Source organism: Choloepus didactylus, chromosome 2 (genome assembly GCF_015220235.1).
Source record: "Choloepus didactylus isolate mChoDid1 chromosome 2, mChoDid1.pri, whole genome shotgun sequence".
Taxonomy (NCBI): Eukaryota; Metazoa; Chordata; class Mammalia; order Pilosa; family Megalonychidae; genus Choloepus; species Choloepus didactylus.
Genome location: NC_051308.1, coordinates 17624126 through 17650662, shown reverse-complemented (window position 1 = coordinate 17650662; position 26537 = coordinate 17624126). Strand labels below are relative to the sequence as shown.

Here is a 26537-nt window from a genome sequence, read left to right as displayed (position 1 = left end):
GGTATGTTTCTCACAATTAATGAACTGAAGTTCATACTTTTTTACATTTCTCAAGTTTTTACCCAGTCACCTTTTCCTGTTTCAGGATTCCGTCCAGGGCACCACATTGCATTTAGCTGCCCTGTCTTCTTAGCTTCCTCTTGACTGTGACAGTTTCTCTGAATTTCCTGGCTTTTGATGACCTTGACAGTTTGGAAGAGTATCACTTGAGGTTTTATACACTGCCCCTCAAACGAGTTTTGCCTGATGTTTTTCTCATGATTAGACTGGTGGTGTGGGGTTTTGAAGGCAGATGGCAGAGGTGAAGCGCCATTCTTGTCCTGTCATATCGAGGGAACATGCTATCAACATGCCTTATCACTGTTCATGTTAACCTTGGTCCTCTAGCTAAGGTAGTGTCTGTCATAGGAATGATTTTGGATGACACAAAATAATTTCTCAATCCTAGAAATCAGAAGGGCAGCTTAGTTTTATTGGCTCATGATTAAAAGTTAAGTAATATTCATCTATTTAGTTGCATATTTGCTCTGCTCAAAAGAGTACTATTTAAGGTATGAGCCGTTCCAAATTGCCTTCTTTTGATTCTCATATACTAAACCTCTGCCAGTCTATAGGGGCAGGATTTAGGTGACCCCTCTTTCCCCAGTCTTTCTCTGCCATTGGAGAAAATGCTGAGAGAAGTGGGAAAAATATGTGAAATTGGTGATAGCAGAGTGGACAGCGCCCTGTACATCACTCTGATGAGAATTTTAATGTCCATTTCAGTGTCTCCTTGGTTAGAAACTGCATCTGCCCATTTGCAAGGTTCACCGACCTGAGAGTTAGGAAGTTGGGCATGAAAAAAATTGTTCCCTGAAATTAAATTATGAACTAAGTTTAAAGAAACATATTTGCCTATCTCTTTAATTTTAAAGTATTCATCAAATATCCATCATATTTAATCTGAAGTAGCATCTTGGTAGTCAACTCTTGAGAATTATTTGCTTCTTTGGTTACTGCTTTTCTTCTATTCTGTCTCTTCTAAAATATTTTGGATTCCTTTATATAACAAAAAGTGTGAGTATTTGAGTCATAGAATACTTGCTGTCTAGGGTTTTGCTCGGGTTCAGCTTTTTGTAGGACAGAGGGTATGCATCCTCCACCTTTCTGCTTTGGGGTCCACATGCCAGGGAAAATGAAGTGCATGTTTCAGAATGCCAGGATGATGCTAAATAGACAGGGGATCGATAAAAGTAAAGCAAAAATGAAATGATTAACAACTGCCAGGAGATGATGTTTAAGTAAATTAACCTACATTGTTAAGAAACTATAAAACAACAAGCCCTTACCCTAGTGATTGCAATTCAGTGTAGGTAAGTATAATGGCACAGACCAACAACAGAGGGGTGGAACAGAGCAGGCTGTTGTTTCTGTGCACTCTCTAGGTATGGAGGGCCTTTCATGGTCCAGAGTCCTTTTAGGAAAAGTTAACCCCAAAGTTTTCATCACTGCTTTCCCCATACTCTGTATTTGCTTTTGTCATGGGTAACAGCCACATTATGTGTTTAAGGAATGATGATTAAGAATGAAACCTAGTGAAGACAGGTTGAGCTCTTGAGGCTGACAGTCCAGTGCCAAACGTACACATCGCCCCCAGTTGTGGCCCATAAAGGAAGAAAAATGCTGGGGCCAGGCCAGGCTGCCAGGGGCCACGTCCTTACTCAGCCACGTTTTCTGTCTGTGAGGCCTTGGGAAAATTTCTCCACCTTTATGCCTCAGTTTACTCTTGTCAAATTGAAAATAATATCATGTACTTTTTAGAGCATTGGGAGGATTAGCCATGAGAAGGCGTTTCAAGTAGTAGAACAGTGTCTGGCTCATGGTGAGTGCTCAGTAAGCAGTGGCTGCTATTGTTTTACAGCAGTCTTGAAAATTGAGCTGAGCCTCTTAATGTGGCTGGGACTGGAAGATGCATAAACTCGGTAGGTGTGAGTGTGCTCCTTCCTGCCCTGTGGATGAGGGAAGCAGAGACAGGCAGTCTGCAGAAAGGATGCAGCATGGAGTGGGCAGGCGCTGTAGAGCTGAGCCGAGAGATTGAGGGAGGGTGGCCGTGCCTGATTGTTTATGGTCCACTGTTCAGTCCCCTCCAAGGCCCAGCTGCACTCTTGCCCCTGGGTCCTCTAACACCCTGTCAGGCACCCCATTTGCCTTTTGTTTTTTCTTAAACAACAACAAAACAGTTCAAAGCATTTGACCATCCCACTTGTTCATAAGCAGATAACTAGAATGGCCTTGTCACTTAGATACAGGTATTCTGCTCCCTACAGGGGGCAGTTCCCAGGGTTTTTGTGAGATTCTCTCATCTTACTTTTTGGCTGCACTGTGACCAGAATGTGGCTCATGAAATTGTATATGTAGGTGCATGTGATGGAAAACCCAAATGCACCCGTAAATCAGCTTTGTGAAATAGCCTTGCAAGATGCTCCACAGCTGAAATCTCTGGTGCTCACCCATGGTATGTTTTAAGGTTAAAAAACAGATGGGGAATAGGCCAATGAGTTTTTAAAAGATCATAATCAGACTTTGCCTGGAGGACTGAGTGGAATTTTCCTATTGAAAAATTTAAAAAAAAATCAATCCTTAGGGATTTTGATGATTGACTTGTATATGGAAGAAGGGACTGCAGAGTAAGGAAATTTTATTAATATGTATTCTTAGGAATCAAGGCAAATAAAAGTGACTTAGGTGTTATGTATTAGCAATAAGCTTAAAATGGTCTGGAGATGCAAAATATAGTGTGGGAAAATGAGGTGAAATGTAAATGTGATGAGGGCAGGCTCTTTGTAAGTGCACTTTAATTTCTGTTTCTAAATTAAAAATACAAAGAAATCATTCTATGTCCAATAAATTAACCTTGACTTAGAAGCTACAAAATAATATCTCAAACTCATTCAAGGCCAAGGACTTTCAATTCCTAGAGAGTATATTTTTAACCTTTTATTAAAAGGAAAAATCAGGACAAGAAGGAGATAGCTATTTAATTATATTTCCTAAAAGGTATCATTTTGAAGAAATGTCTCAAGTGCATGTGTATTTGTATACTGGATAGCTATTTATACCAACAAATTTATTTTTATTTTTACCTGATAAGAATTACATTTGGTTTTAACTTAGGCTTTAGTTTCAATACTTTTTAAAATGCTGAGAAAATATTCCCATATCCATTAATCTATGACCTAGTTGGATTCAAAAGGAAATTTCATAAGACTGCACATATTCCTTCAAGACTGAGCATGGACTCGGGGCCAAACCTAGCCAGCCCCCACGGACAGTCTGTTTTCTTTTCTATTAAAAGATGGTCTCAGACTAGAAGCATTTCTATTATAGAAGCAGTGGCAATTTAAATTGCATTTCTAAATATAACCTGTTCAAGGCAGTGACTTTAAAAAAATTCACATCTGAAACCATATCACTTTAATCTTTACATTTTCTACTCATGGTAGTTCATGAATAGCAAGGAATTCTCTCCCCTAATTCATTTCTGTTGGTTGTTTTGAATGTTATGAATTGATTTGTGAGACATAAATTCTTTGTTGGCTTTTGCCCTGGAAAATTGATGTTATATCTGTTCTTTAATTTTTCCTTCCTTTAAAGGGGAAGAATTAAGAGTGTTTCTACTTTTCCTCATAACAATTGTGGTTGCTAAGATGATGTCTGTTAAGTACTTGGTCTCCTCAGAGGAAATTACTATAAGCATAGCTGTTGTTATTTAAATTAGATTACTGTGTTCTCTGAGATATTTTCTGTAATCTCTGCAGGTATCACTTTTATAACTTTGTACCTGTATTGTCTTGCTTTCTAAGACACTAGGAAATTGAAACCCACGACTTCATAATTCTATTTCTTATTAATAGTGTAGCCCAAGTTAGACCATATAGAACAAATAATGGCTTAAATTAGTTTTTCACTTGAAATGAGCAATAGAAATGGAAGTTTCAGTGTTCGGGAAGCCCTGAATTGGATCTAGATTTTCTCTAAGGTAAATCTTGTTGAATCTGAGAGGCATAATGTTCCTTTTGATATTCTCATTCTGATTTGACAGAATAAGCAGCAGCCTTTCCCCCTCATGTTTCATGTGTATAAATTTTGGTAGGGGAGAGGGAGAATATATTATATGATATGAGTTGTATGATATGGTATAAGATATTGACTATGAGGCTTTTTGCCATTTAATCAAAATAAAAGGTACCATTTGGAAATTGTGTTTATTTCCTAGGGGCACAACCAAATCATAACTTATAGCAGACCAATCTATTTTTGTGTGCTGTGTGGCCTTATTTTGCTTCTTGATGCAGGGGCCAAAGCCAGGCGCCCTCCCACTTATGTTGTCTATGGCCTGAAGCTCTTCTCTCCAGGGTGCCTGCAATCAGCTAGGGACCATTTAATAGGTGAGTTAACTTTGGGGTTGTGGGGAAGGATATGGGATGAGGGAGGATATGTCTCCTCTTTATCTTCTGAATCCCTAATGGAGAAACCTCCTTACCTTATACTGGATGAAGAAATGTGCATTTCCCTCCTGGCTTGCACACTTTCAGAAGGCTACCTGGGAGCCTGAGCCCAAAAAAACCAGCAATGGAATTTTTCTAAAGGATTTTGATATCCATTACCAAAATGTTGCAGGACTGAAATATCTGAACAGGGATTACTAAGGTGCCTAAGGGGTGGTGTCATTCGGGGACCCCAGGCCAGGACTGGATCAGCCCAATTCATTCAGCACACATGCTCTAGAAACACGTGAGTTGTCATGATTCTCAGTTTAGGTTGAGTCCTGGATATTCTGGTCACCCAGTCTTCTGATGGTACACTTCACTTGCCTTTAGGTCTCCCACCATTTATATGCATTCCTTGATATAAAATGCCTAAAAGTGACCTGTATGCTGCCATGGTTTAGAGCATGGACTCTGGAGCCAGACACCCTGCATTTGAATCCTAGCTCTGCCACTTGCTAGATATGTGACCTTGAACAAAATTCTTTAACTGTAATATGGAGACAATAATAGTACCCACTTCATAGGTTGTTACAAATTTTAAATGAATGAGTATATTTAAACATGTAGTAGAACAGTGCCTGGCACATAGTATTAGCTACTCTTATTGTTATTATGCAAAAAGGCTACCCAGCATTGACCCGCAATTCTGAAGACTTGTCTCCAGATGCTTTGAGGATTCTTGGTGATGGCAAGCCAGGTGTGACTGGCTGTAATCACACTGACTCAAGGAGTTAATAAAGGATGGTTGCTAAGGCCAGCATCCCTGGATCTGTGCCTTGTCAGCTAGAAATCTTAGTCGAGAAGAGACTGTCAAAGAATTAGGTCCCACATCATCCTTTCCCCAATCCCCATGACAGCTCCCTCAATCTCTCTAGTGGAATTGGGGAGGGCTCCCAGTTATGGCCTCAGCTCTCTTTGTGCTCATTATAGGTTAAAACTCTGGTGGGTATTCTACCTTATAACTCCCCTTCCTGACTACCATCTCCCCATTCCTCTTCCTGCTGTTTTGGTAGCAGACTGGTCACTCTCCTACACCCACCCCAAGGTCACTTTTGCATGCATCCTCAACACCTCTCTTCCTGATAAAGCATGTAAAGAGCTGAGGCTCTTCTTAATTCCAAAGTGTTGGCACCATGTTTCGGAGAATGTCTGGATTCAAATATAAAACAAAGAAAAATGTTGAAAATAAGTAGGAACATATCCCATGATCAGGCTCTCAGTCAGTGTCCTCCTGCCCAAGAATATTTTCTTATACACTTTGTGATATTTTTCCACTTTACTTTTTTTTTTTTTTTAATTCAGTTTTATTGAAATATATTCACAAACCATACAGTCATCCATGGTATACAATCAACTGTTCACAGTATGATCATATAGTTACGCGTTCATCACCACAATCTATTTCTGAACATTTTCCTTACATCAGAAAGAATCAGAATAAGAATAAAAAATAAAAGTGAAAAGAGAATACCCAAACCATCCCCCCATCCCACCCTATTTGTCATTTAGTTTTTACTCCCATTTTTCTACTGATTTTTTTTCAATTTTTTAACTTTGTTTATCAAAAAATTAAAAACAAACAGGAAAACAACAACCAAAAAAACCCCACAACATTTCAAACAAAGCAATGGATTAAGGAAAACCAATAACCTAAAATAATTACTTTGCTTCCAATATGTTCCTACCATACCCCAAGAAAATTAATAAACCATGTCCAAACAGAGGAGTAAGAAAAACAAATAATCTAAAATAACTACATTGCTTCCAACATGTTCCTACCATACCCCAAGAAAATTAACAACCCCTAAGAAAACAAAGGAATAAGAGAAAAAAAAACCTAAAATAACTCTATTGCTTCCAACATGATCTTACTATATCCAAGAAAGTTTACAAACCATAATCATTCCTGAGCATTCCCATAACATTGAGATTACCCTCCATAGTTTATCTGTTCTTATTAGATTATCATTCCCCCTCCACTAATTGGTATCTCTAGGTCCCCTACATTCTACAGTATAAAACATTGTACATTTTTCACAGAATCCACATTAGTGGTAACATACAATATGTCTCTTTTTGTGCCTGGCTTATTTTGCTCAGCATTATGTCTTTTTTTTTTTTTTTTTTTTTTTTTTTTTAATCTTAAAAATATGGAACGCTTCACGAATTTGCGTGTCATCCTTGTGCAGGGGCCATGCTAATCTTCTCCGTATCGTTCCAATTTTAGTATATGTGCTGCTGAAGCGAACACTCCACTTTACTTTTTTAAAAAATAGTACTTAAAGTTCTATCAATTGGAACAAACACACATGCATTTAAAGGAGGAAAGGCTTTCCTTCATTTTTGCCTTCTCATAAATTCATTCACCCAACTTCCTTTTGAGATCAACTACAATGAAGAATTCAAAGTTTGAGTAGCAGAGATGCCAGGTCATGATTTGGTGCACGTGGGGGTGCCAGCCTTTCCTGTCTTCTTTTTGCAAACTGCAGTGCTACAGTTGGGAACTAAAGGGCACACAAGGACCTGGGGATTCGAGGTGGAGAGGGCATAAAAAGATTTTGGAAGATGTCCAAGAAGTATTTGTCAATGCCAAAATGTTGCCTATCCCTCTCCTCACCCCACACTCAATCTTCTGTACCTCTTGGTCATCTTTTTACAGGAACTAGTACATGAGTTAGTGTTAGAGTTCCACCTTTCAGGTCCCAAGAATTCGTAATCTAACCTGGAGTCCTACTCACCATTGCTCTTTCACATCCTCTCTGTGCACATTTTGTTCCTTCTGCTGGGAAGCTGTCCTGCTGCCTCCTCTCCACCCTTAACCACATCCAGTTAAATAACTGCTCGTTTCTCCTAAGTTTGGTCTTCCTCACTACCTTGTAAACTCAGTAAAGGCAAAACAGAGGCCTGTCTGCTTTCCCACCATCGAATCCTGAGCACCCTGCATAGTGTCTGGTATATAGTAGACACTAAATAAATGTTTGCTGAATGGATGAACTAATGAACATAAAATATGCTTTAAGTACTAAAGAAATTAATGTGCAAATGAACTTTTGGAACACTTCTCATTCGTAAGTCAGGGGAAGTTTGGAGTCATTCTTGGACTGATCACCTCATCCTTTTTGAGTAAGTAGGGCCTTAATAAGCACCTTTTGCAGATGATCTGTATAAAGAGATTCAGGAGAGTGGGGGCAGAAGCATGACATATTCCATTTACAAATTGTTTTCTGTACATGGCTTCCTCTCTCATTCCTGGTTTTCTTTAATTTGCTACTACAAAAAAACAAACAAAAACAAAAACAAAAAACAAATCTGAAAACACTGTGGAATAAACATAAGTTGTCTTGGCATGCCAAACTTACAATGGCATAAGAATTTGAAATGTTATTAAGCTCAAAAAGTAAGAGCTTAATGTACTTGGTAAAATCCTAAGATTTTACTTTTAGGAGTAATCCTTATTTGAGAATAAGCTATTTTTTTTTTTTTTTTTTTTTTGTCAAATCAATTCCATTAGGAGTGGAGAGGGGGCAGGGGATATCTTTTTCATTAGAATTCCTTTTCCCTTATTAAAGCTTCTCCTTGTATTTTTTTTTCTGCTTGTCAATGGTGACAAGTAAAAATGATGATAAAAAATACAGCAAGTCAACTAAATGACTTTTGTGGTAAAGATAAATGGAAAGATGGAACAATAGCAATCTCTATGGAATGAATGTGTTAAACATACTAATTTGCACTGAGTAGGATAAGATTGTGGAACTAATTTAAAACAAATGGGGAAGTGAGGAAGGAGATAGAGGTTTACATTATTTTTCTGACTTTATGAGGGTAAAAAAGGGTAATTCAGAATCATTTCTTCTACTTTATGGACCCTCGTCACCCTCCATTAGTGAAATATCAAAGAATCTAAGTAATTTCTAGCTGCTGTTCTTGTTAGGTCCAGACAATAGCAAGGAGAAAAAGAAAACAAACAAACAAACAGGAGGAAACAAAAAGTTAATATGAGAAAAAAAGGAGCATTTAAGAAAAAGGACAAAATAGAAATAAGAAATAAGTACATTTGACATTGCCTATCATAGTGTGGCCAAAAAAAATGCTATTATGTCTCTCATGTTATGTCGGGTAGAAGTGGTTTGCTTCTGGCTATGCCAGGGAATGTGAGGTATTGCTAGAGGGTACCTTCTTGGGGATATTTCTGTTACCCACTGCCATTCCTGATTCTTCTCAGCACAGAGGAAAACACTAGGATAGGAGTGATGAAGACCCAGTGTCTCCTGATGTCAGGCAAAGTTGGGCCTGTCCAACTCTGCCTACCAGAGCAAAAGGTATGGAATGCTGCTGCAGTGACGGGGATTGAGTCAGGTGGAAATTGAGCAGGCGGAAAAGACGGGAGAAGCATCTTGTCGTGTATAACATAAGTAGTACCTGAGAAACCTCTCGAGAAGCATCTCAGAGGCAAGAAGAAAATATCCAATAATAGAATAATAAAACATGGAAGAATGTACAGTGGCAGGATTTAAGGAATGTGGAGATTGAAATTAACAAAAGAGGAAAGTAAAAGTCATTAGTAGGAACTAGTTGCTTTTATAGGCTTGGAGCAAATTGAGGAGATAGAAACGTTGAGAACAATATTATATGGTATTTCCCTTTTTTGATCCCTCATATACATTAAGAACATTACTCTATGAATTTCTGTCTCATTATAAGGAAAAATTCTTTTCCAGGAATAAGGTGAAAAGTCTTTTTAGTGCTCGTTTTCTATATGCAGAGACTGGTGATCTCTGATCTCTGGGCTAGAACTTTTTATGATGTTCGTTTGGGTAACTTCAACAAAAAAAAGCCTATGAGTAAAACTCGTTTTGTAATTATCCTATGGAAGAGAAAGCCAAGAAGTCTTTAATTCTTAGTACCATATTTCAAAAAGTACAATAACAAAATCTGAGAGGTGTATCTACATGGTCCAGGATCTGGAAATTGGCTGAAGAAACTGAGTTGTCTAACCTAGAGAAGAAACTCTTGGTGCTAGGAGGTGCGCATGATAGATTCATATTGTTGAAAGACTGCCATGTCCAAGGAGGAGGAATTTTGTTCTCTAATCCCAGTAGATGGGTAGGTGAATTACAATTCAATACAAAAAGTTGCTTGGGTTAGAGCTGCCCAATAGTAGAATGGGTTGCTTAGTGAAGCAAGGAACTCTTGACATGGAAAGAGTCCGGGCAAGACCAGATGGTTGATGTTGTAGGAGGGTTCTGTGCACTAGATGGATTTTTTTTTTTTTTTAAATCAAACGTATTCTAAAGTTCTTTTCACCTGAGAGTTTTATGTTTTGTTTAATCCTTAGGAATATAAACCCTTAACTACAATAATGCATCATCAACAATGCTACCCTTGCAGAAAATTGGAGGTTTTGTAGCCAATTCCTAAATTGTTCCTACCCTTCTCTGATCACTCGGATCTTACATTTCTATGTCTCATGTAAAGACTTGTGTCCTGCTCTTAGTAGTCCCTGATTAAAACAGTTAGCTAACGTACAGATAATGGCACGTTGGAACCACACGGAATGTATATAGTCACATCAACTTCATAGGTGCTGGTATTATTTACAGGACATTTTAATTCTGCATCCTTTCACTCCAAGCCTGCAAATATGGTAATAAATATCATTCACATTTACAAAAGAAATAAGCAAGTTATCAGTATTTTTATTTATAAATTTTGCTTGAAAAGAATTTGAACAACGCCAGAAGTTTCTCCCTTTACAGTAATTATTAGAGAAAATGAGGAGTAGCGAGGAAGTGAGAGAAAATTAGATCTGCTCAGTGGTAGGCTAACAAAAAAATGTTTGTTTACAGGGAAAACTGCCAACAACCACAGAGACCTTTTTATTTTTTACTTTTGGAAACAGGACAAAATAATTTCAGCCGTTTCGAGTGTAATTTTCCAATAGCCCTACTAATGTAACACGCATTTCCTCTTTCATTCACGTTGTCTGCAACCTGAGAATCATGAGACATGGACACTCTCTTTTCCTTCACTCCACCTCCACAGCTCGTATTTTATTAAAGACTAGAGATTTCAACTGCTCATACACTCTGAGAAGATCTAGTACATAGTCCTCCTGTTGACCGCTGTTCTTCCCGTAGTGTTTCATTAAGTACTAATTCTGTACACACAGCCAGAACATCTTCAACTATGACTTTCTGGTGTCTCTGGCCATTTAATTTTCCTCATGCCATTATTCTTTGTGTTCAAGTCCTTTTCACTTCATTAATTTTGGTATCATTGGCTAATGTATTTCTAGAGACAATACTTCTTTACCTATTTTTGTTGAAAAGCACCCAATTTTGGTTGACTTTAATATTATTTCAGACACATGCTTTCCGTTATAGTTCTTCATTCTCAGTGTAGATTTGCTCACACACACAACACTTGGAAGGTGAACTGATGAAATCTCATTGCGCTTTCCTTCTTCCCCTATCCTGGCCTTGGAGTATATAGTGTAGCATACAATCTTCATTGCTGTGTTACAGGTCCCAAAATTAAGAGAAGAGAGGCTAGTCAGTTTGCTTGAAATTAAGTGGATTAAAATTTTGATGCTCATGATTACATGTTCTAAAATTAAATTTGTATTTATTTATTTGTATCTTTCTTTTCATGTCTCTGAGTTCCTTTCACAAAAAATAACTAAAAAAAAAAAAGGAATTGCGTCATATGGTTATGTCTAGCACAACAGTACTTGCATCTTATTGCCTAATTTGATTGAAAAATAAACTGCTTACAGCTGCTGCAGGTTTCTACAATATAGATACATAGTCTTGCCACAAAGAAAGATTATAATGAAATCACCATGTGTATCAGAACGTGGGTCTAACCTGAAGTAAATGTCCATATATCACAGCCACATTCATAACATAAAATTTTACTTTCACAAAGAGTTTTAACAGTTTCTCAGTATACTTATTGTAGAGAGGTTTGTGCCATAATTACTTTTAACCAACTATTACAAAGAGGATGGCACATACAAATGCTATCATTCCTACAATTCCATTATGGAAAGTTTGCACTTCCTGTTTTTCAGAAATAGCTGAAACACCCTCCTCTAGCATCCCTACTCCTGTTGTTCGCTGTGGTTTAAATATAGTTTTAGGCCATAGTTCCAATGTATAGGCATATTAGATTTCAAATCAAATTTCCTTAGTTTTATTAAGGTTTACCAGTATCAAACTTCACTGACATTCCTTTAGCCAAAGTAGATCCTATCCAATAAACCGTGACAGAAAGGAAGACAGATGTATTATAGTACTGCTAATGGGGGTTTCTGTGTTTCCATGAAACCCAACTTAAACAGGATTGAGAAAGAGAATGATGGGAAAGTTGCTGTAAAATGCAGCTCTTTTTCTTTTTCCTCTAACAAATCATCTCTGTGAAACATTGAATTATAATTTACAAATGCTTTAGCCAGTTGCACGATGTCATACTTACGATCATGGAGTTGGCCTCATTTTTCTCTCTTGGCCAGGGCCTCCTTCATCTATCAGATTAGCCAGTCTACCTTAGAATCTGACCCTTCAGTGTTACACCTTCAAAGTATGTTGGTGTAACTGGTTTACTTACCACTCTCTTTACTCCTCTGTGTCTTGAGGTCTAATTCAACTCTGAATCTCCAATCAGCACTTAGATTATAGTAGACTCTTAGTCCCTCAAGTGCATGAGTTACAGAAGTACAAAGCAAGCCCCCTTGGTTCCTGGCTTTGCTCACCTCCCCATGCAGGAAGACAGCCCCATAACTGTTGTACTTGGGTTCTGCATATTCATACAGTTTGTCCAGTCCTCTTCCCCTGTCTATTTCCATCTCACCCCCAAATCGGCATCTACGGTTTCAGACTCAAGACCAGTACCTTCCTTTGCTCACAGTACTTGGGGTCTTTGCTGCATGTGGGCATGTCTGTGTGTTCCTTTTCTCAGGATCAGCTCCTTGTGTACTTCCTTCCACAGGCACGTTTTCTTCTCAGTCTCCAGAGTATCCTCCCCAGAAAGGGAATTTCATATTGCTTCTAGTATTCCTGGGTGGGGTGGTTTGGAAGGGGAGGGAGGCGGGTTTGCAGTAGGAGCCTTGGCTACAGTTACCCACACATTTATCGTAGATTTTGTTTCTTCACTTTCAGTATTTTTATACTGCTTCCCTGCAATTACCCTCCTTGGGCTTTTCCCTCAGATCAACACTTTCTGCGTTTATCTTTTGGAACAAATTGACATGCTGCTTTTTGGAGGTTCTGGTAAGTTGTTTACATTCTTTCCTTCCTGTAAAGAAGCCTAAAGTTCAGATAAGGGCTAAACAGCCTCAGACATGGAATAAGCATTTGAGCTTCTTGAGTTGGGGTCAGTCAGTTTGATCCTGGGTCCATCCAGATACATTTAGCCAAAGTTAGCTGTGTTGAGTAAAGACACAACCAAAGAAACAGAGAAGCATAGAATTCTCTAAGCTTTGGAAGAAGTTGTCAGCCCTCCTAACTATTCTTTAGAAAAATACTGTGCATGTGTGTGAATGTATGAGAGTGTATGGATGTTGTGTGTGAGTGTGCATTTCAGATGCATATGTCAGTCTGGGAGTGTGTTTGTGAATGTGACTATGTGAATGTGAACATGTGTGAATGTGACAGTGTGAATATGTGTGCGTGTACAGACAGGCAACCTATATCCTAAAGCCATCACCGTGACTCTCATTTGGGTATAGTAGACTGAACTTTAGGGTCCCAATGAGCCGGGTTAAAATCTCACCTAATATTTGGAGACTTAAATTTTCAGTTTACTATTCTCTCAAATGGAAACAAAAATGCTGACTTCATAGGGCTGCTGAAAGGAGTAAATGAAATAATGTGCAAAAAGTACTAAGAGCATAGCAGGTGTTCTTCATTTACTGTTACCATCCCCTATAGACATTTATACTTACTTGGGAGTGCTTGCTTTGCATTAGTGCTCTCTCCTTCCCCTCTTCCACCCCTCTCCTTCCCCCCAACCCCCTCTTCCTCTCCTTCTCTCTCTTTCTCAGTTTTCCTTTTCTTTATTGAAATTGCTATCCATGATCTTTTCCTTGGTCAGCAACTTTCAACTGTCTTTCAACTTTCAACAGTCTTTTAAGGTGGTGTTAAGAGGTTCATTCTAAATGCTTTCCTCATGAATTTTTAGTTAAATAATCAGTGTCTTTCTTGTACTAGATTTAGTCAGTGCTTTTTTGACTGAACCCACTGATTTATTCTTTGCCTCGTTTGGCAGGCATTTGAAAGCTGCAACCTTCTCTTCCCTTTCCTACATTTATTGGTTTTGAGAGGTGGCAATCTAGAAATGAGCTGTTGATGTTTGCATTTCAGCCGTTTCTGGGATCATATCGGCCATTTACAGTGTTGCCCGGAGCTTCACTGCCGCTGCTGTGCTCCACTTGTTCTGCTTCAGTGCGGTGAAGGTGAGTGTGGAAATCATAGGCCTTCAGCATTCTTGCATTCATTAAATCAGCTTATTTTTAAGTAAACAATTATTTTCTCCAACTACAAAAGAAATGGGATCTGAGCAGATCAGGGGGTAATAGGGCCTGTTGGGTGAGGCCTCAGTGGTTCTAGAAGACACTTGGAGATAATCTTTGTCCTGGTGCAGAAGTCCCCAGGTGGCCGGCAGGCTGGCTTGGCCTTTCCGACACGTCTCTCTGCATGTTATTTGGAAATAAACAAGTGAAGAAGAAAGCTGAAAATCACTGCCTGTAGGAGGCAGGGCTGGGATGTGGGGAAGTGTAGGCAGAAGTCCACAGCTGTTCATTTTCAATGTTTAGGACTGCTGGGTGTCCGTAAAGTTTGAAAACAATAACAGGTACACACAAAGTTGTCAGGGGCATTTCTATCTGTAAAAACATAAATAAACATTGCATGTGTTTTTGGACTTTATGGACACCCTGCATTTAACATTTTAAATCACACATACCCATTTGATAAAATAAGAATTACACATAAAAGAATAAATAGAAGTAACATATGTTCCAAAGTGTTTTTAATATATATTATATGACCATTTCTTAGCTAACATTTGTTTTACAAATAAAATTATAATCTTATTAAACTTATCAGTGACAGTGGCAGAAACATTGTTTATTCTCTCTCCTTTGTGGAAAAGAAGGATTTCAACATTTTAATCTCCCAGTGCATCATAGTTTATCTGTGGTAATCATTGGCATAATTCCCTTCTCCCTCCTTCTTCCCCTTCCATATAGATCTTTCTCTCAGAAAATAAAAAAAAAGAAAGTTTCTTTCCATAATACACACAAAGGTAATTCATGTGCTAGTATGGCCCTGTTTGTTACCACATTTATACTGTCACACAGGCTTATGTAGATTTATTAGTTATATAACTAGTTTTTCTGGAGTTCTTTCTTTTGATGTACCTTCCTTTATTCTGTCACAGGATTCCAGCTATTTCATTCAGGAAAGGTATTTGGATAGGTATTTTCTGAACCCTTACATTTCTGACAATATCTTTGTATTGCCTTTTGGTAAAATGGCTGCCTATAAAATTTCTGGGTCTCCTTGCTTTCAGGACTCTTTATATATTGCTCCATTATGTTCTAGCATGTATCTATTTATCTGTCTGTCTATCAGCTATCTATATCTATCATTCATTCATTCATCCATTTCATATCAGGTTTACTGAGATATAATTTATATACATAAAATTGACCTTTTTAAAGCATATGGTTTGGTAAGTTTTGATAAATTCATGTAAACAACACTATAGTCAAGTAATAGAATATTTCCACCAACTCCAGAAGTCCCCTTCCATCTCTTTGTGGTCAGTCTTCCCCCCCAACCCCAATCTCTGACCACCACTAACCTGATTTCTATTCTTATAACTTTTGAAAGTCAACATTATCAAGGCATAATTCACATCAATACAATTCACTCATTTTAAGTGTTCAATTAAATGAGTTTTGACAAATGTATATAGTCAAGTACTCAGCATCACAATTGTGTTATAGAATATTTCACCACCCCAAAAGTTTCTTCACGTCCCACTCAACTTCCTGTAACCACTGATTTGCTTCCTATCATTACAGTTTTGCCTTTTCTAGAATTTCATAAAAATGGAGTTATGCAATATGTAGCTTTTTGTGTCTGACTTCTTTCACTTAGCATAATGCTTTTGAGATCCAACCATGTTGTTGCATGTATCAGTAGTTCCTTTATTATTGCTGAGTAGTGTTCAAGTGTGTGGGTGTGTGTGTGTTTCTTACAGTCTTTGACAGGTCTTTCCATTTCATTAACAGTGCTTTTGGAAGAGCAGACATTTTTATTATAACAAAGTCCAATATAGCAATTATTTCTATAAAATAAAAAATTGTCTAACTCAGGTCACAAATAATTTTCTCCTGGAAGTGTTATAGTGGTAGATCTTTCATTTAGTCCTGTGTTCATTTTGAGTGTGTTTATGTTAGGGTTGTTTCCAGAGTTACTGCTATAAATATTTGGGTACAGTTCTTTGTGTGAACATATGTTTTTATTTATCTTGAGTAAACATGTAAGAGTAGGATTGCTAATAAATGGTAAGTTGATATTTAACTTTTTATAAAGAACTGCCAATCTGTTGTCCAAAGTGTACCATTTTTGCAGTACTTCCTTAAAAATCTTTGAGATTTCCAGATGTTCTAAATTCTTGTTAACCCTATGTATTGACAGTTTTTTTTTAATATTCGCCATTCTAATGTGTGCTAGTATCTCATTGTGGTTTTAATTTACATGTATCTGAAAACTAATGTGGCTGAGCATTTATTCATGTGCTTGTTTGCCATTCATATATCTTCATTGGTGAAACATCTGCTCAAATCTTTTGCCCATTTTTAAATTGATTGTATGACTTCTTAATAATGATGCATAATGGTTCTTTATATTTTGTGGATACAAATACTTTATCAGGTAAGTTGCACACATTTTCTTCCAGCCTGTGGTTAACTTTCCATTTCATTATGCTTTTCAAAAAGCAGAAGTTTTTATTACAATAAAGTCCAATTTAGCAATTATTTCCTTTATGATTTATACTTTCTGTGTTCTATCTTAAAAATTTGACTAACTCAGGATCACAAATAATTTTCTCCCAGAAGTTCTATAGTGGTAACTCTTTCATTTGGGTCTGTGATCCATTTTGAGTTAATTTTTGTGTATGATATGAGATAAAGGTTAAGATTCATCAGCATCATTTGTTGAAAAGACTAACCTTTCCTCATTGAATTACCTTGGAATTTTGTCAAAAATCAATTGCCCATGTATGTGTGGGTCTATTTCTGGACCCTATTTTGTTCATTTGTTCTCTGTGATTATTTTTATATTGAAACCACATTATTTTGATTACTGTAGCCTTATAGTAAGTCTTGAAATCATATAATGTGAATCTTCAACTTTATTCCCTTTCAAAACATTTTTTTAAGCTATTTTAGACCCTATTTCTTTGAATATAAATTTTAGAATTTGCCAATTTCTACCCACAAAAATTCTGCAGAAATTTTCACTGGGATTATGTCAAATCTACAGATCAATTTGGAGAGAACTGACGTCTTAACAATATTGGATCTTCTGATCCATGAAAATGGTATGTTGCTCTATTTATTTGGGTCTTTGTTAATTTCTCTCAGAAATATTTTATACTTTTAGCCTACAATTACTGCACATATTTATCACTAGTTATTTCATGTTTTCTATGCTATTATGAATGGGATTGTGCTTTATAATTTAAATTTCCAATTATTCGTTGATAGTATATGCAATTGATTTTTCCTTATTGGGCTTATATCTTGTAACCTTGTGAATTAATTAGTTTTAGTTGCTTATTGTAGATTTTTTGGGGTTTTCTACATAGACGGTCACGTTGCCTGCAAATAAAGACGGGTTTATTTCTTCCTCTTCAATCTGTGTGCCTTTGATTTTTTTTTGTTGCCTAAGTGCACTAACTAGGACTTCCAGAGCAATGTTGAATAAAAGTGCTGACATCAGACATCTTGCCTTGTTCCTAAACTTGGAGGGAAAGCATTCAGTTTTTCGCCATTAAGTATAACACTAGCTATGGGATTTTTGTAAGTGCCTTTTATCAGACTGAGTAATTTCCCTTAGATTCCTAGTTTCTGAGAGTTTTTAATCATTAATAGATGTTAAATTTTGCCAAATGTCTTCTACATCTTCTGAGAAGATCATATTGAGTTCTGTTTATTTGTTAGTAAGATGAATTACATTGATTGACTGTTGAGTATTGAATCAAACTTGCAATTGAATGATGAACCCCATTTGGTTTTGACATGATATCCTTTTTAACTATTGATCAATTTTATTTACTCAAATTTTTGTGAACTTTTGTGTCTATAACTATGAGGTTCCCCATTTGGTTATGACGTAATATCCTTTTTGTCTATCGATCAATTTTTTTACTAGTATTTGTTGTGAACTTTCATGTCTATGACTATGAGGTTTATAGGTCTGTGAGTTTTTTCTGGTAATGATTTTTCTTGTTTTAGTGTCAGAGTAATGACTTCATAAAATGATTGGTTAAGTTTTTCTTTCTCTTATGTATTCTAAAAGACATTGTATAGAATTGGTAGAACTGGCTTTATTTATTGCATAAATGTTTGGTAGAATTCATAAGTAAAGCCATCTGGGCCTGGAGTTTTCATTGCGGTAAGATTTTAAACTATAAATTCAATAAATATAGAGCTATTCAGGTTATCTATCTGTTATTGAAATACTTTGTGTCCTTTAAGAAACTTATCCGTTTCATCTAAGTTTTCACATTTATTGGCATAACTGTTCATAATATTCTTCATTATGAACACAAATCACTTGTATGATTTGTAAGGGATATATTTTATTCCTGGTAATTGTAATTTGTCTTCTCTCTTTTTTTCTCATCTTTTAATATAAAGGTATTTAATTTCATTGATTTTCTTTATTTTTCTGTTTTCAATTTTATTGATTTCTACTCTTATCTTTATTATTTCCTTATTTGTCTTGCTTTGGGTATAACTTGCTCTTTGTTTCTGGTTTCCTAAGATGAATAATATATTGTTGCATAACTCAGCCAATTATCTTTTAAAGAGATTAAATTTAAATTTGATTTAATATACCCTTATTTTTACAATTTCTGGCAATATACATTCTTTTCCATCCTTCCATTTGGTGTCACACTCCTGTCTGAAAAAGTCCTTTAACAAATATCATGGAATAGATATTTGGGCAGTGAATTCTTTCAACTTTTTTCAGAAATGTTCTTTATTTTGTTTTAGTTTTTGAAATATATCTTCATTGGTATAGACTTCTGGGCTGACAGTTCTTTTTTCCATGCTCTAAACATGTTGGCTTGTATAATTTCTTATCAGAAATATGCTGTAATTCTTATTTTTCCCTTTGTCGATAGTATTTCTGTTTTTCTAGGGCTACCTTCAAGATTTTCTCTTTGTCTTTGTATTTCAGAAATTTGACAATGATGTTGTAAATTGGGTGGCTGTTCCCTACCCCCACCCCCTTTAGAATTATCTGAGCTGCTTTGATTTGTGGTTTAGTTGTCTTTTATCAGATTTTATAAAATCTTTGGCCATTATCTCTTCAAATATTTCTTCTACCTTGTTGTGCTTATCTTTTCTTTTGGGGCCTTTGTTTATTAGTTGATTATTAATAGATGAGAATTAGATTATTTAATGTTTCACTGGGTGCTATTTTCTTTTTTAAAAAAAATAGACCTCATTTTTAGATCAGCTTTAAATTTACATAAAAATTGTGCATGAAGTATAAAGTTCCCATAAACCTCCTCCCCTAATCCTCTAGTTTCTCTATTATTAACATCTTGCATCAGTGTGGTACATTTGTTACAATTGATGAACTGATATTGATGTATTATTATTAATTTAAGTCCATTGTTTTCATAAGGGTTCATTCTTTGTGTTGTACTGTTCTATAGGTTTTGACAAATGCATAACATCATGCATCCACCTTTACAGTATCATACAGAATAGTTTCACTGCCCTGAAAATGCTATTCAGCCCACCGTGTGCCCCTGACAATCACTGATCTTTCTGCTATCACTATATGTGCAGATTTGAATGTATTATGTCTCCCTTTTAAAAAGGCCATGTTCTTTAATGCAATCTTGGGGGGGGAGACGTATTAGTGTTGATTAGGTTGGAACCTTTTGATTGAGTGTTTCCAAGGAGATGTGACTCACCCAACTGTAGGTGATAACTCTGATTGATTTCCATGGAGGTGTAGCTCCACCCATTCAGCATGGGTCTTCATTAGTTTACTGGAGTCCTTTAAAAGGAGCCACACAGGCCCAAATGCTTGCTGACACTGACACTTGGAAATGGAGATGCAGGCAGGATGTTAGCTAAGAGACAAAGCCCAGAGTTTGCCCCGGAATATGCTAAGACAGAATCCCCAGGCACTTAAAGAGAAATGTCCTGGGAGAAAGAAGCAAAAACGCACTGGAGTTGAGATCGGAGCTGGAACACAACAAGGGATCAACAGACGCCAGCCATGTGCCTTCCCAGCTCACAGAGGTTTTCTGGATGCCACTGGCATTTCTCCAGTGAAGGTAGCCTCTTGTTGGTGCCTTAGTTTGGACACTTTTATGGCCTTAGAACTGTAAATTTCTAACTTAATAAATCCCGTTTTTAAAAGCCAGTCCATTTCTGGTGTTTTGCAAAACAGAAGCATTAGCAAACCAGAACACGATAGTGTTGCTTTTTCCAGAATGTCATGTGGTTGTAATCATGCAATATGTGGCTTTTTCAAACTGCCTTCATTCACTTAGCAGTAGGCATCTGAGGTTCCTCCATGTCTTTTCATAACTTTGTATTTCATTTCTTTTTTTATCTTTTAATTTTTATTCTAGTAATGTATACAACCTAAAGTTTCCCTTTTTTACTGTACTCATATGATTTGATGCTATTAATATACTCACAATAATTTGCTACTCACACCACCATCCATTTCCAAACTTTACAATCAACTGAATAGAAATGCTGTAGAAATTAAGCGTCATTCCCCATTCCCTAACTCTAATCTATCCCCTGGTCACCTGTATTCTAGATTCTAATTCTATATTTTGCTTATTATAATTAGTTCATATCAGTAAGATCATACAATCTTTGTCCTTTTGTGCTTGGTTTATTTCACTCAGCTTAATGTCCTCAAGGTTCATCCATGTTGTTGCATGCATCAGGACTTCATTCCTTTTTGTGGCTCAATAATATTTCATTGTATGAATGAATATCTGTTTGTTTGTTTATCCCTTCATCATTTGCTGGACACTTGGGTTGCTTCCATCTTTTGGCAATTGTGAATAGTGCTGCTATGAATATTGGTGTGCAAATATCTGTTTAAGTCTCTGCTTTCAATTCTTGGTGTATACCTAGTAGCAGATTGCCAGGTCACATGGTAATTCTGTACTTAACTTCCTGAGGAACAGCTAAACTGTCTTCCACAGTGGCTGCACCATTTTATATTCCCACCAGCAATGAATGAGTGTTCCTATTTCTCCACCTCCTCTCCAACACTTGTAGTTTTCTGTTTTTTAATAGTAGTCATTCTGTTAGACGTGAAATGATACATCTCATTGTGATTTTGATTTGCATTTCCCTAATCACTAGTGATGTTGAGCATCTTTTCATGTGCTTTTTTGCCATTTGTATATCCTCTTTGGAGAAATGTCTATTCATGTTTTTTGCCTATATTTTGATTGGATTGTTTGTCTTTTTATTGTTGAGTTGTACGATTCCTTTCTTGCCAATAACATGCTGTCTCACTGTGCTTTCTAGTAAGTCTTGAAGTCGAAATGTGTCACTCCTCTGAGTTTGTTTTTCTTCAGCATTGGGCTGGCTGTTCTGGTTCTTTTTGCCTTTCCATATAAACTTTAGAATTAGTTTGCCAATATCCATGAAATAGCTTGCTGGGATTTTGATTGGCTTTGCAGTGAATCTGTAGATCAAGTTGTTAAGAATTATCTTAACAATGTTGAGTCTTCCTATCCATTAAAACAGAATCTCTCTTCATTTACTTAGGTCTTTGATGTCTTCAGAGTTTTGTAGTTTTCCTTGTATAGATCTTGTACAAGATCTTGTTAAGTTTTATATGTAAGTATTTCTCTTTTTGTGCTGATGTAAATGCTGTTGTGTTTTTTAATTTAAAATTCCAATTGTTAGTTGCTGGCATATAGGAAAGCATTCGGCTTTTGTATATTGACTTTGTACTCTCCTTGTATCCCTCCTTCTTAGTTCCAGGAGATTTTTGTTGATTATTTGGGATTTTCTACATCTTCAAGCAAAGACAGTTTTATTACTTCCTTTCCTATCTGTATACCTTTTATTTCCTTTTCTTCTTTTATTTTATTAGCTAGACTTTTCAGTACAATGTTGAATAAGAGTTTTGAAAGGAGACATCCTTGTCTTGTTCCTGAGCTTAGGAGGAAAGGTCTACTTTCTCAGCATTAAATATCATGTTGGCTGTAGGTTTTCTGTATAAGTTCTTTATCAAGTTGAGGTGGTTCCCCTCTATTCCTAGTTTTCTGAGTGTTCTTACCATAAATGGGTGTTGGATTTTGTCAAATGCTTTTTCTCCTTCTATTGATATGATCATATGATTTTCCTTCATTAGCTTCATTAGTACAGAATTACATTAATTGATTTTCAAATGTTGAACCAGCCTTAAACACCTGGAATACATTCTACTTGTTCTTGGTATATAATTATTTTTATTCATGCTGGCTTTGATTTGCTGAAATTTTGTTGAGGATTTTTATATCCATGTTCATGAGAGATATTAATCTTTAATTTTCTTTTCTTGTAATGTCTTTACCTGGTTTTGGAATTACAGTAATTTGGCCTTAGAGAATGAGTTAGGAAGTGTTCCCTAGGATTTTTTTTTTCTGGAGGAGATTATAGGGAATTGGTATAATTTCTTCTTTAAATGTGTGGTCAAATTTACCAGTGAAACCGTCTGGCCTTGTGCTTTCTGTTTTAGGTTATTAATTATTGACTCAATTACTTTCATAAGGATATTTAGATTATATCTTCTTGTGAGTTTTGGTGGATTGTGCCTTTCAAGGTTTGGTCCATTTAATCTCAGTTATCAAATTTGTGGGCATCAAATTGTTCATAATATTCCCTTACTATATTTTTAATATCCATGGGGATCAGTTGGGATGGGCTCTGTTTTTTTCTGATACTAATACTTTGTTTCTTCTCTCTTTTTCTCTTGGTTAGTGTAAATAGAGGTTTGTTAATTATATTGCTCATTTTAAAAAAACAGGTTTTGTTTTCTTGTTTTCTCTGTTAATTTCCTTTTTTTCAATTTTGTCAAGTTCTGCTCTAATTTTTGTAATTTCTTTTCTACAGCTTACTTTGGATTTAATTTCCTCTTCTTTTCCATGTTTCATAAGGTAGAAACTTAGATATTGATTTTAGATCTTTCATCTTTTTTAATATATGCATTTAATTCTATAAATTTCCCTCTAATCCTGCTTTTGCTGCATCCCATGAATTTTGATAGGTTGTATTTTCATTTTCACTTAGTTAAAAATATTTTTAAATTTCTCTTGAAATTTCTTCTTTGACCCATGTATCATTTAGAAGTGTATAGTTTAATCTCCAAATATTAGGCGATTTTCTAGCTATTTTCCTATTATTGATTTCTCATTTAATTCCACTGTGGTCTGAGAGCATACTTTTTAAGATTTCTATTCTTTTAAATTTGTTAAGGTGATTTTTACATTCCAGGACATGGTTTATCTTGGTGAATATTCTATGCAAATATGAGAAGAACCCTTATTCTGCTGTTGTTGTCTGAAGTATTCTGTATATGTCAGTTAAAGCCAGTTGATTGATGGTATTGTTTAGTTCAGCTATATTCTTACTGCTTTTCTGCCTGGTGGATCTGCCATTTACTGATAGAGGGGTATTGAAGTCTCACACAATAAGTGGATTTGTCTTTCTTCTTGCAGGTCTATCAGTTTTTACCTCACATATTTTGAAGCTCTGTTGTTAGCTACATGCACATTCTGGATTATTATATCTTAGAGAATTCACCTCTTTATCATTGTGTAATGCTCCTCTTTATCTCTACTAATTTTCCTTGTTCTGAAATCTGCTTTGTCAGAAGTTGATATCATTATTCCAGCTTTCTTTTCAGTAGTGTTATCATTGTATGTCTTACTACATCCCTTTACTTTCAATCTACCCATATCTTTATATTTAAAGTAGGTTTCTTGTAGAAAACATATAGTTGGGCCTTGTCTTGATCCACTCTGATAGTCTCTGTCTTTTAATTGGTATATTTAGATGATTCAGCTTTAAAGTGATCATTGTTATAGTTGGGTTAATAGTTACCATATTTGTAACTGTTTTCTATTCTTTGCCCTTGTTCCTTATGTATTCTTTTTTATCTTCCACTCTTTTTTTTCCCTTCTCTAGTTTTAACTGAGCATTTTATATGAGTCCATTATCTCTCTTCTCTTAATGTATCATTATACTTTAAATGATACACTTTTGTTGGTTACCCTAGAATTTGAAATATACATTTATAATAAATCTAAGTCTGCTTTCTGTTAACACTGTACTGCTTTGTGTGTAGTGCAGATAACTTATAGCCGAGTATTCCAAATTCCTCCCTCCTATCCCTTATAACATTATTGTCATACATTTCACTTATTCATTAGTGATAATCGTCCAATATGTTGTTGCTATTATTATTTTGAACGAACTGTGTTCTATCAGCTAAAAATAAGGACAATATGTATTTAATTTATTCCTTCACAAATCTCTTCCTTTTTTACGTTACTTTATTCCTTCTCAGATCTCTTCATTTCTTTATTTATGTCCAGGTTTCTGACCTATATGATTTTCCTTATCTCTGAAGAAGTTCTTTTAACATTTCTTGCAAAGCCTGTCTATTTGTGACAAATGCCCTCAAGTTTTGTTTGTCTGGAAAAGCCTTAATTTCTCCTTTAATTTTGAAACATAATTTTTACTGGATACAGAATTCTGGGTTGGTATTCTTTTCCTTTCAACACTTAAATATTTCACTCCATTCTCTTCTTCATTGCATGGTTTCTGAAAAGAGGTTTGATGTAATTTATATCATTGTTCTTCTATAGATAAGGTGTTTTTGCTCTCTGCTTCTTTCAAGTTTTCTCTTTGTCTTTGATTTTTCTGCCCTTTGAATATGATATGCCTACATGTAAATTTTTTAAGGGGGTATTTATCTGCTTGGTGCTATCTGATCTTCTTAGATCTGTGGTTTAGTGTCCGTTAATAACTTGGGAAAATTCTCAGCCATTACTACTTCAAATATTTCTTCTATTCCTTTCTCTCTTTCTTCTCCTTCTGGTATTTCCATTACTCGTATGTTGCACCTATTTGAATTGTCCCATGGTTCTTGGATATTCTTTTTTTTTTTTTTAAATGCAATTTTATTGAGACATATTCACATACAACACAGTCATCCAAAGTGTACAATCAGTGGTTCACAGTATCATCATATAGTTGGGCATTCATCAACCACTATCAATTTTTGAACATTTTCATTACTCTAAAAAAATTAAAAATAAGAATAAAAATAAAAATAAAAAAGAACACCCAGAACATCCCATACCCCTTATCCCTCCCTATTATTTATTTATTTTTTTCTTTGTTTTCTTACTCATCTGTCCATGCACTGGATAAATGTGTGTCAGTGGCAAGGTTTTCACAATTCTACAGGCACACCTTGAGAGCTGTATAGCTATACAGTCTTCTCCAAGAATCAAAGCTACTGGATTACGGTTCAACAATTTCAGGTATTTCCTTCTAGCTATTCCAATACACTAAAAACTACAAAGGAATATCTATATAATGCGTAAGAAAAATGTTAAGAATGACCTTTTGACTCTATTTGATATCTCTTAGCCACTGAAACTCTATTTTGTTTCATTTCTCCTCTCCCTTTTGGTCCAAGAAGGCTTTTTAAATCCCACGTTGCCATTGTATGCATACACCACAGTCCACCCTTTCATTCATCAGTTGATATACCCTTAGGCCACCTCCATCCATTGCAAACCATGAATACTGCTGCCATAAATACCAGTGTGCAAATGTCCGCTGTTGCCAGGGAGATTTATACCCCTGGGAGTCATATCCCACATAGGGGAGAGGGCAGTGAATTTACCTGCCGAGGGGGCTGAGAGAGAGATGCCACATCTGCACAACAAAAGAGGTGACTCTTAGGCATAATTATAAGTAAGCTTAGCTTCTCCTTTACAGGAGTATGTTTCATCAGGGCAAGCCCCAAGATTGAGGATTTGGCCTACCAAATTGGTAGTCCCCAGTACTTGTGAGAATATGAGGCCTTCCCCAGATGGGGAAGTTTAATATTTCCACATTTTTCCCCAGTCTCTCAAGGGTCTTTGCAAATACTTTTTTATTCTCTGCCCAAATTACTCTGGGATGAATGGGGGCATCCAGTAACCTGTACAAACAAGCAAGATCTTACTCCCTATTCAAGGTTCCATGTAATTATGGTGTTTGAATAAACTGACTATACAAGTTAAATTAGATAGTGTGCTACAGAAGATATAAATTTTGCACCAAATAAACATCTCATCCTTTGGTCTTACACAGAAGTTGAAGTTTTAAAACTCCATCAATATTGTCCTTGACCCTTTAGTCTGATTTGCCATAGTGCTAACAAGATCAGCTTCATTCATATCTTTACTTGAAGTCTGATCTCTTTTTCAGCTTTTTTAGCATTTGCTGTATGGGGTGGTAATGACTTTCATAGGTGCAGAACTCTAGCTCTGAGTCTCAGGTGTCATACAGATACCTGAAGTTCCAGAGAAAGACCATGTTGTATGCAAAAGGCCCAGTATCTCAGAATTTAGAAATAACAGTAACAACTCAGGAATAAATGTGACTGCTGTAAGAGCTTATAATCTAGAAACCTTTACAATAAGCCTTCCCCTTATAACTAT

General features: G+C 36.1%; 1 protein-coding gene and 1 non-coding gene across 8 annotated transcripts in view; one reads left to right on the top strand and one right to left on the bottom strand.

The window, feature by feature from the left end:
- The window catches only part of PCNX2 (pecanex 2), a 380796-nt gene that overhangs the window by 145261 nt on the left and 208998 nt on the right, over nt 1-26537 (top strand). For all 7 annotated transcript variants that reach the window (XM_037821056.1, XM_037821068.1, XM_037821046.1 and 4 more), the window contains 3 exons: nt 4256-4427; nt 12689-12799; nt 13892-13983. In XM_037821056.1, coding sequence (XP_037676984.1) covers nt 4256-4427; nt 12689-12799; nt 13892-13983 — 375 coding nt within the window. The remainder of the gene's footprint in view (nt 1-4255; nt 4428-12688; nt 12800-13891; nt 13984-26537) is intronic.
- On the bottom strand, nt 6674-6780 carry LOC119528418. The gene has a single exon (XR_005215716.1). It is a non-coding gene; the product is annotated as a U6 spliceosomal RNA (small nuclear RNA).